Here is a 10,388-nt window from a genome sequence, read left to right as displayed (position 1 = left end):
AAAAAGGAAAGAAAAAAGAAAGAAAAAAGAAGAAAAAAAGAAGAAAAAAAGAAGAAAAAAAGAAGAAAAAAAGAGAAAAAAAGAAGAAAAAAAAGAAAGAAAAAAAATGTTTATAAAAACAGTACATTTGATGCCGCCATGCAAAAATCGGTGTGAAAACCCCCCCCCGCAGAAGAAGCATATAAACGTGCTACGTATGAGTATATAATACATATACATGTAATCATTTTAACTTCGATGATGCAAGTCGTTTGTTTTCATTTTTATTTTCATTTTTCGCCTCGCAGTGTTTGCTATTATTTCTGCTAGCACGGAGTTGCGGAAGGGTCTCTCCCCCTATACCCCAATAAAAAGTCCTAAGTTACTTAGTACATTACGCTCAGGGATGATAAGCATGCAGGGGCATTTATGCGAACATACATATATGTAGTAAAAACACATGACGTATGCATTTTGCCGTATGGTCATTTTAAAGGAGCGATGCGTTGCGCAGGCCGTACGAGGCTGCATGTACAGGTCCGCCCAAGCACACGTTGCTTCGACCCTGTTCAAATACTTATGTCGGAGCAGGGAGCTCAGCATATGCAGGCGGAAAAAATATTCGCAAGAAATAAATGCAAAAAATATGCGGGAAAAATATTCGCAAGAAATATACGCAAAAAAAAGCAAATGCATAATATATAACATTATATTATATATTTATGATGCACATGAGCATTCGTAGCGCCGAAAATATAAACGTATTTGATGACCTCCCCTCCCCCCCCTGCCGTAACGCAGCAAAATGCGAGAGTCGACGTTTTGCCAAAACTTAGCTCCATGCACTGATTTTTTTTTCGCCGTTTCGCACAAGAGCTAAAAAAGAAGAAAAAAAAAAATAGTTGGTGAATAGAGTTATGATTGTAATAACAGAGTGAGGAGATAAAAAAAAAAAACTAGGGGGGAAAATAATTTTATAGAAATTATTTAAGTTAAGGATGTGAGAGAAAACCCAAAACAATGGCACGAAGATCGGGAGGCGGTGTGTATATAAATAGCACCCATATTTGCATATATGCAGATGGTTCGCGGCGCCTGTAATGCGTATAATTACACATGCATACATATATATATGTCACGTATACCCCTTGGCATGAATTAAAAACTTAGCTGATTTATCTGCGCACATCTTTACCTTCTCACGTTCGCAGTTTTAAACAGTGCGAGCTGCACGTTGTGCAAGGCGCACAAATTGAGGCGCTTTTTTTCAGTACACACTTCTCTTGTCGGTAGGTTTAACGGAAAAAAAGGTATCCGCCATCTCCGATCTAATTCGGAGAGTAACCCCCCCTTTGTGGATGTTGTGTGCGTTGAGGAAAGTTAGGTACACGTGGAATGTTAAAAATGATGTTGAGTTTTAAAATTGAAAAGTGAAAAAATCGCATGTGCCATTGTGCACTTTTATTTATGTATATGTGTATGTATGTACGTATGTATGTGTGTATGTACACACAGCTTGGGAAAATGAGTAGTGTGGGATTGAGAAAAAATAACGACGTGCGTAGGATACGTCGTTGAAGGTAAAAAGGTACTTACTAATGGTGGGTCACCATGTGAAAAAAAAATTTTAAATAACACGAAGGCGAGGAAACGCCTGCAGTGTTGCGTGTGCTTCTGATTCTCGTGCGTTGCAGCGTAGTATATGAAGAAGATACCTCTCCTGCGCTCCGCAGTTGGTGCCGAATTATGTATGTAATATGTGTGTGGACAAATGGCCATCAAAATTACAAAGTCTGTTCGGTTCGGTGCAGTTCAGTTCGGTGCAGTTCTGTTCAGTTCGGTTCTTTTCTGTTTTTTTTTTTCTTTTTCTCACCTGAAAGGTATCAAAGGGGGACCTTGAAAAAGACGTATCTGGACGCGTTCTGCATTAGGTGTTTAACATTTGACGCAGCCTGCAAATTTTGTTCCAAATGGGGAGAAAATTTTTATGGAGAGGCAGGAAGGGCGTGCGAGGCAGGGAGGACGTGCGAAGCATGTTCCGTATTCGTTTGGTACACAAATAAATACGTATACCATGCGCACATAATTTACATGTGCACTCTTTTGGGGTATTTTCACCCAGGCCTAAGGGTTCCACTAACCTGGGTATAAAAAGCGACATACACTGCACACACGCTTGTGTTTATGAATAGCTGCAAGGGGAAGGAAATGAGTTGTTCGTTGTGTGGAGGTAGTATGATGGTCTACTGCCACTTCCCCCTTGCAGGGTTCCGATTGTGGAGGGAGTGATCTTTGCGGAATTTCTAAGTGGCCACGCCCAATGTGCCGCTTATCCCCATGGCGCTGCTGCACGCCTTACGATCATCGGCAAAATGAGGGTCGAAATAAGGGGCATGAAAATAGCATTGAAGGGGTATAAAAAAACGGAAACGAATGGCGTCAAATATATAAAAAGAATTGATATAAAAAATAATATCGAGCCGATTGTTATGCATGTAGAGAAAATTATTTCCTCCTTCAGAATTATTTGTGTTTTGTCCTAAAAAAAAAAAAAGGGGGAAAGGTTTCATCGAAAGTTGCGTGTGGTCACCCGATGGACCGTCTTAAAAGGGGATTCACTTGGCTTCGCCGCGCTTCGTCCCGCTTCGAAGCGCTTCCTCCCGTTTCGACGCGCTTCCTCCCGTTCCTGCACACCGTGTGCGCTCGCGTGGTACCTTAATTAAGGGGTAGAACATGGGAAACGAACAGAAGAACAGGGAGCATATCAAAAAAAAGGCCTAACAAGGGGGAAAAAAACATACTGGCATGTGAGCATCTGTATGTACGTGTGTAAATGTACAGCAGTATATCTTCGCGTATGTTCTGTCAGGGGGATAGAAACACATTCAGGTAGGGTCTTACGCCCATCCATCCCCAGACATACACACTCGTGAGTGCTTTTCCACCTGTTGCACGAAATGCTAAGTGTGTGTTTAGGTCGCTTACCGGTAGAAATATTATGAGGGAAAATAACAAGTACAGAAGGAGAAGAAAGAGAACTATGAAAATATTCAACACGGAGAGGATGCAGAGCGTTCTGTAGTTTTCGAAAAATTCGGAGTAGCTGCTTAGCAAGTAGTTCAGGTTTTGGATGTTCAGGACTTTCTAAGGGACGGGAGAAGGCAACGTGGGAGAGGATATAAGCGCTGCGCAAATTGGGGCGGACGTGTACATATAGCTAGACACACACGTGCGCCAAGGATGAATATGCAGACATGGTAACGGAATGGCACGGCACGAAAAGAAAGCTGTGGAAACGGTTAGGCACACGCATCGTATGACAAAAAAAATATAACAACGGGAAACAACGCGAAACAGCGCGAAACAGCGCGAAACAACACTCAAGCACAAGTACATCCACGTATGAGGCTGCACACACGGGGCGAGGCGCATAATGCACATTGCGAAAAGTTCACCAGGCGATGCAACGAAGATTATTTGGCGCGATCAAATGAAGTGAAACGAACGGCACGGAATGGGGTTACAACTAGCGTTTGTGGAGTGTGACATGTGGGCTGTGCTATGGTGCCTCTTTTTTTTTTAGGGTTTAGGATTCATAATTTTTTTTTTCATTTTTTTTTTCATTTTTTTTTTATTTTTTTTCATTCTTTTTTCATTTTTTTTTTATTTTCTCCCTCGCGACGATTTCGCTGGGGACTAACTTGCTTGATGTAGTAAGACGGGTCCACCTTGATGAGCGATTCCCCCCGGTTTACGAAAACCTTTTCCTCGTACTTGAGCACATTCTTACTGGGGCAAATCGTTTCTGTGAGGACTGCGTTTTCGGTGATGGTTTTCATTTTGGGGTTTCGAGCTGGTGGAAGTTAAAGCGAGTGTGTTGCGATGGTTGCGATGGTTGCGGTGGTTGCTTTGTTGCGATGGTTGCTTTGTTGCGGTGGTTGCTTTGTTGCGATGGTTGCTTTGTTGCGATGGTTGCTTTGTTGCGAGGGTTGCTTTGTTGCGATGGTTACTTAAAATGGGGCAGAGCCGCGCAGAATGGGACAAAGCGACGATTAAAAGTAAAGGGGTAAAGGAGGGAAAGCAAAATGTTATTTATTATTTCTCGGCCAGCTGGCAAATAAGCGGTTGTTCTCAGGTTTACACATTCGTGCAAAAAATTTCCATTGCAAAATTGGAAAATTGTTTTGAAAGAGGAGTGGTGTGAATGGGGTGGCACGAACGGGTTGGCACGAAGGGGGTGGCACAAACTGGTTGACACGAACAGGTTGGCACGAAGGGGGTGGCACAAACTGGTTGACACGAACAGGTTGACACGAACGGGTTGGCACGAACAGGTTGACGCGAACGGGTTGACGCGAACGGAGGGGAATAAAAACAAAATGGAAAAAGAGCCAAGCGCACATGCGTAGTGACAAGCGGGGCGTGCATTAAAAGAAGCGTTCGATTGTGTGTCCCTTTTTGACATTCGAACGGAGGAGTACCCTGAACGATCGCGTAGTTCAGTATGCATGTCCCAAAATAATCAAAATGGGATTTAACAAATTTTAAATTTATAATTACAAGGAAATTCATATCTTTGGAGGAGGGTCTTTATTAGCACATTTGACCTGCTCATAAAATGGCGTTTTTTCTCCTCAGTTCAGAAAAAAGGCTTCTGCCGTTCTGGTACACCTCGTGTGCTGTTTCAACCTTTGCCGGGATTTCCGCCTTGCTCGTTAGTTTTGCGCATGCGTAACAGATTGTACAGATTAAGCACTATCATTTTTTTTCATTTTACACCAATGAGATATATGTGCTGAGGTGCGGCTTCGTAGGCTCCCCGTGGTTCCAAAAGGGAAGCGTACTTGCAAGTCTCTTTGCAATTATGTTCCTATTGTATGAGCAATGCAGTACCGCTTACTACTACGATCGCGTGCTTGTTCATTTTGCCCCCCTCAGGTGGGTCGTGTACGTTTTGCCGATTTTTCATCATGCCCCTCTCACCGCAGAATTGCCAACAGCTCAATGTTTCAATTAAGCACTGAGGGGGGAAAAGTGTGGAGGGAGGGCCCTTTTTTTTTATATTTTTTTTGTCGGATAAAATTGAGGAGTATATTAATCCCCCCATTGGCTACTCTCTTGTGCCGTTTCAATCACCTCATTAAATTGAAATTGATAGCCATGCTGCACGTACGCATATATATGTATGCACGTGCCTATGCGGACACCCACGGCTCGTTTTTATTTCGTGAAAAGGAAAAAAGCACATTTTGCAAGAGCGGAAAAAAATGTGGCTAAGTGGAATGTACCTTTTAGCGGCGCATAACTGGTTGTTTTTTTTTTTTTTTTTTTTTCTTCTCCCCCCCGTGGCGGTTTCCCGTTTGGAAGTTAAACTATTTTTCACCTTTTCGATTTAGTGGAAATTCTAACAACCTTTTGTGTGAGTAAATAGTGACGGTGATAAATTTCGCGAAGATTTTATTGCAGCATTTTTTTTCCCATTTGTGTGAGAATATTTTACGGAGGCTTTGCATTGTGAAAAGAGGCTCCACCCCACCCCCTGGAGGCATCGCTTCTTAGTGACACGACCCCTTCTATGTAGCAGATATCAATAAAAAAGGATGTTGAGAAAAATCAACAGAGCGTCGTCTAACCGTTTTGCTAACGGAGAGAGTGCTAGCCAAGCTCAGGTGAAGGGAAAGGACAAAGACGCCCAGGAGGAAGAACATTCCATGTCGGACGAGGTGACAGGACCCGCGACGGATGAAGCGAGTGATGAGGATACTAATGAGTCCAAGGCAGGTGAAGGAGGGAATTTTGGATTAAGCGATTTTCTATCATATAAAGAGAACTCACAAGTGCTGAAAAAATTTTTTATATTTGTTTTATTAATTATTTTGTCGCCAGTAATTTTAATACTCCTGTACAAGTACGTGTTTACGTGGTGCTTCAAAATATCCAAGGATACCTCCCTTCTTATTAGCCTTTTTTTCGTAGTGGCTTACATCATCTCGCTGACCTTGCTGTATGCCTACCTGGCGTTTAGTGAGGAGGAGTTGGCAGACCGAGGGGTTTCAGACAGGAACGAGAGGAAGTGGAGGTAGCAGCGTGGCGACAAAGTGAGCAAAGGAACGCACCAAATAAGCGTAACAACCTGGGGCTGATTTTTTTTTCACGTGATTATGTTGACCATTGTCTATCCCATTTTTACTTTATTTTTATTTTTTTGTTTGAAAATGTGAAAATGTTTACCTATTGGCAATTTTAAAAATTATTACCTATTGGTAATTTTAAAAATTATTACCTATTGGTATTTTTTTTTTTTTTGCGTCTTCCCTTTGCATGGATTCATCAGAAGGGGTGTGCCCCATTTTAGCTCTCCCTTTTTGTTCATTTGTGCGCATGATGTAAGAAAAAGGCAGTGGCAGAATGGTGGGAAATATTTTTACAGTGCAAAGGAATGAATCACTAGATCATTCTTTTTTTCGCTGTCTGACATGTGTCATTTTTTTTTTTTTTTTACGTTACAAGCATTTTATTTAACTTAATAATTAACTCAATTAAAAGACGCCTTTTTTGAATATGCTCATAACGACGCGCTGTTCGTTCGTCTTGATCCGTGAGTGGGGGGTATATTAACCTACCGCGTGACATTCACTTTGGCAAAATGGCACCACATAAGTGTGCCGTGCGTGGGCGAAGCGTGGTGATAGGCCGCTGCACCGCCACACCACGCACCCCCTTGTTGCGAAATTACGCGAATGGGGAAGAAACTCCTTATTGTGATGATCCCCCACCCCATTCGTTATCAAAGCAATTATTTTTAAAAGAAATTAAAAATAGGGATACACTTACAAAGTGTTCTTTTTTTTTTTTTAATCTTAAAATACGTTTTATATGGAAGTAGCGAAATGGGGAGTGGGGAAAAAAAAAAGAAAAAGGAAATGAATGCTACTGATAATAAAAGAATTATTTTGTATCTTAAATAGGGAAATGATAAGTGTTTAAAATGTGATTGATGGGAAAAAAAAAAAAAAATATGTAAATATGCAGAACAGAATAATCTGAATTGTTATAGTGTGTTATGTAACAACGTGGTATTTTTTTTTTTTTTTTTTTTTTTTGGTATAGGTTTAATTGTGAACACAATATAATCACACTCATTTCTCGCAGCAAACGTGGCATGGCAACAATTTGTTTTGCCTTTCCTTGGATCTCTCAGGGCATACGCATGATGTGCGTCTATATATACGTAGGCACATACATATATATAGGACATATACATATATAGGTGAAACTCCAGACATGCAATATGTGAGCACACATAGATGCACGCACCTGTTTCACATGCGCCCATATCATGCACATAACGCATACCACAAAGAAGCGTTCCATTCCGATGCAAAAGAATGGAATACATCTTCGCTTATTTTTTTCACGAGCGCTGCAGTACTTCTTTGTCACTGACCATTTTGACTTTAACTCTGATATATGGTTAACTTTTCCCTTTCCTTTTTTTTTTTTTGTTTTTTACTCCTTGCTCCTTGTTCCTTATTTTTAATTACAAACATGTAAATGAATTCTTATGTAGAAATGCATAGCACAGAAACAAGAACTTGCTAATAGTTTCTAAATTTTTTTCTTTTTTGGGGAGGGAGGGGGAGAGGAAAGGAAGCCCATATAACACAAGCAGGATTGTACGTATGTGTACGCATGTGCGTATACCTATTTGTGCCTCTACGCATGCACCATATGTGCAACAAAACGGGCATGTGGATCCTCAGACACGGAGGGGAAATACGCACATGGAGCTATATTTTGTATACGCACATATGTGCATGGAGTGAGGCACGTCCCCTCTCTCTTCTTCTTCGTCTTATTATTATTATTATTATTCGTCTTATTCTTATTCTTCATTTTCTTCTTATTATTCTTCTTCTCATTCTTGTTCTCCCCCTCCTCTCTTTCTTTTTCCTCTCTATTCCTTGTCGTTGTGGGTAAAAACCTGCAGCCCCGTGGTCTCTATCCAAGCATCCTTAAACACGTTTTCGTCATAGGTGAAGTTCAGTCTGGGGGATGGTCCGTGTCTGTATCCAACGGCCAACCCGTTTAAGATAGCCTTCGCCACATCTAGCTTGGAAGCATTGGAGTGCTTGTATTTGCTTCCGGAAAATAAGCAGATTCTACACGTGTTCATTCTTACGTGTTTGATTTCTTCACGTTTAACCAAACCGTTGTAATCACATAGAGCCGTCATTAAATTTTCTGCCGTTTCATGAACCGCCTCTAGAAATTCTTCGACCGAGCTGTAGTTCTTTCCTTTAGGTCCAACGACATATACCATACCCATGTTCTTCTCTTTCTTATGTGGGAAGTTCTTTTTAAATGTCACGATGAAGACAGACCCCGTGGTGAAGTCGTTACCTTTCTTTAAGCTGCTTCGGATTCTACAGAGGGCTAGTTTTACATCTGGGTATTTTTTGTCCAGGTTATCGTTTATTACCGATTTGATTTCCTCATCGGTTTTTTCGCCATGCTCTTTTACAGCTTTGTTTAGGAGATCCTGTTGGGGGGGGGTAGGTATAGGTATGGGGTGTAGGCATGGGGTATAAGTGTTGTTGTTGGTGGTGTAGATTTTTTTTTTGCCGTTGTTGGCGGGAGGCATTATTACGTAGGGTGAGAAAACAACAAAATGGTTGCCCCCGGTGGTGCTTCTGGCACACATTGGGGGGCCTCTTGCAGGGCGCTCCTTTCACGCGCTGGCCTGGCCCCCCTCTCTTTTAAATGCGCCATTGTATCCCTGCTTACCTTGAACAATTCCTCATACTTATCAACCTCCTGGTTCTGCGAAGACAACAGATCGGCAAAGGCTCCGTTGATACCTTCCCCTCCTACATATAATTTACTATCTCCCGCATTCACGGAGCAAATATATTCATTAGGGTTTTCATCAAAAATGGGAGTAAATCCATCAGTCTTGTCATGGAAGCTGACATAACCTGGTGATATTCTGGAGCCTTTAAAATCTGGGTGCTTTTCCATATAAATTTTTAAGCCGGGTGTATAGGAATAATTCGAGTTAAAGTAACTATAGGACGTTTCAATTTTGACAACAACGGCTGCATTTTTTGACTGAAGAGACGATTGTAGTTGGACACATAATGGTAAAGCATCACCTAAACCACTGAGGATAATGTACCTTGTTCCTCCTGCTAGTAATTCCCTTGCTGTTCTCTCCAGAAATCTCCTCGTTCTTTTTACTGACACTAGTAAAACTTTCGAGTTTGGAAATTCGTTTTCATCAACGCTGTTTTGTTTTTGGTTATTTTTTTTTTCATTTTCCATTTTGACTTCGTTTTGGGTGTGTGTTTTTATACGTATGTGGGGGGGGTAGTGGCTACTACTGGAGGTATGTATGTGTGCCTATTTGTTTGAGCCGTTTAGGTCGTTTAGGTCGTTGTTTTTTGGGGGGGTCGTAGTGCGAGGTTCACGTTACTTACGTCAGTGTTGTTTATTTGGTTATCTACCTACACGTTGGCATACGCACGCGTTTTACTGCACGTTTTTTTGGGATGAGTATATTTTGTTTTGGGAGTTTTGCCAAAATGCGTAGTCGATTTGGTTGCGCTGCTCCGATTGGTATATCTGCAGTGGGTAAATGGGAGATGGGAAGAAATGAGCCATGAGGGGGTGCAAGCGGTGGGGGGGGGTTCACACGCGCGCGAATGTATGGGCGTAACTCATAAGCGGCATGTTTTACGCATACAATTGCATATATGCCTATGTACGCACAAACGATTATACATATATATGCGCGTATGTATATGTGATGGATGCCTGGCGCGGGAAATGGGACTCATAAGTTGGCCAATCGGTATTTCGCCGTTTGGCCGCTTCGCCGCTTCACCGCTTCACCGCTTCACCGCTCTGCCCTTTTGCTGCCTTACGGTATTCGGGTTTGCGTTCCTCCCTATGTATTTTTTTATTTATGCCAATATGTTCACTTTTTTCTCATTATTTTTTTCTATCTGTTAAGGTAAAAGTTTTCAGTTGTTCGTTTGGAGGTTTGCTGGTTTGCCGGGTTGGAGGTTAGCCGGAAGCTGTTTTTTGTTGGTTTATTATCCGCTTAATCGTTTATTCGCGATTTTCTCATTCGCTTGTTTGTTATATTTGTTTAATTTAAATTTTTCCTTTACAATCTTATTCTTCTTTTTTTTTTTTTTTTTATTCTTTGGTTTTATTCTTTTGCTTTGTTTATTTATTTTATTTATATTTTTTAATTATAGTTTTGTTTCCCTATTTCTCTATGTTTTTTTTTTTTTTTAAGTTTGGCTTAATTTTTTATAAAAAATTGGGGATATTGCTTAAAGGGGTAAAAAGCTAAAGTAAAAATAAGGGGTTTATTTTTAAAATTGATTTTTTCCTTATTC

At 41.1% G+C, this 10,388-nt stretch overlaps 3 protein-coding genes across 3 annotated transcripts; 1 reads left to right on the top strand and 2 right to left on the bottom strand.

Moving 5' to 3' along the window:
• Positions 1–2,594: 2,594 nt before the first annotated feature.
• PCYB_121640 (hypothetical protein) lies at positions 2,595–3,818 on the bottom strand (the record flags this gene model as incomplete). The annotated part of the gene is made up of 3 exons (XM_004223495.1): positions 2,595–2,756; positions 2,965–3,123; positions 3,681–3,818. The coding sequence occupies 3 exons, from the start codon at positions 3,816–3,818 to the stop codon at positions 2,595–2,597; spliced, it is 459 nt and encodes a 152-aa protein (XP_004223543.1).
• Positions 3,819–5,579: 1,761 nt separating this feature from the next.
• On the top strand, positions 5,580–6,056 carry PCYB_121630 (hypothetical protein; the record flags this gene model as incomplete). The annotated part of the gene is made up of 1 exon (XM_004223494.1): positions 5,580–6,056. A coding segment is annotated over one exon (477 nt), but the record flags the coding sequence as incomplete, so codon positions are not given.
• Positions 6,057–7,936: 1,880 nt separating this feature from the next.
• On the bottom strand, positions 7,937–9,303 carry PCYB_121620 (hypothetical protein; the record flags this gene model as incomplete). Its single annotated transcript, XM_004223493.1, has 2 exons — positions 7,937–8,521; positions 8,767–9,303. The coding sequence occupies 2 exons, from the start codon at positions 9,301–9,303 to the stop codon at positions 7,937–7,939; spliced, it is 1,122 nt and encodes a 373-aa protein (XP_004223541.1).
• Positions 9,304–10,388: the final 1,085 nt, after the last annotated feature.

Source organism: Plasmodium cynomolgi, chromosome 12, assembly GCF_000321355.1.
Source record: "Plasmodium cynomolgi strain B DNA, chromosome 12, whole genome shotgun sequence".
NCBI classification, from domain to species: Eukaryota; Apicomplexa; class Aconoidasida; order Haemosporida; family Plasmodiidae; genus Plasmodium; species Plasmodium cynomolgi.
The sequence above is the reverse complement of the archived record's forward strand: the minus strand, read 5'-3'. Positions and strand labels throughout refer to the sequence as shown.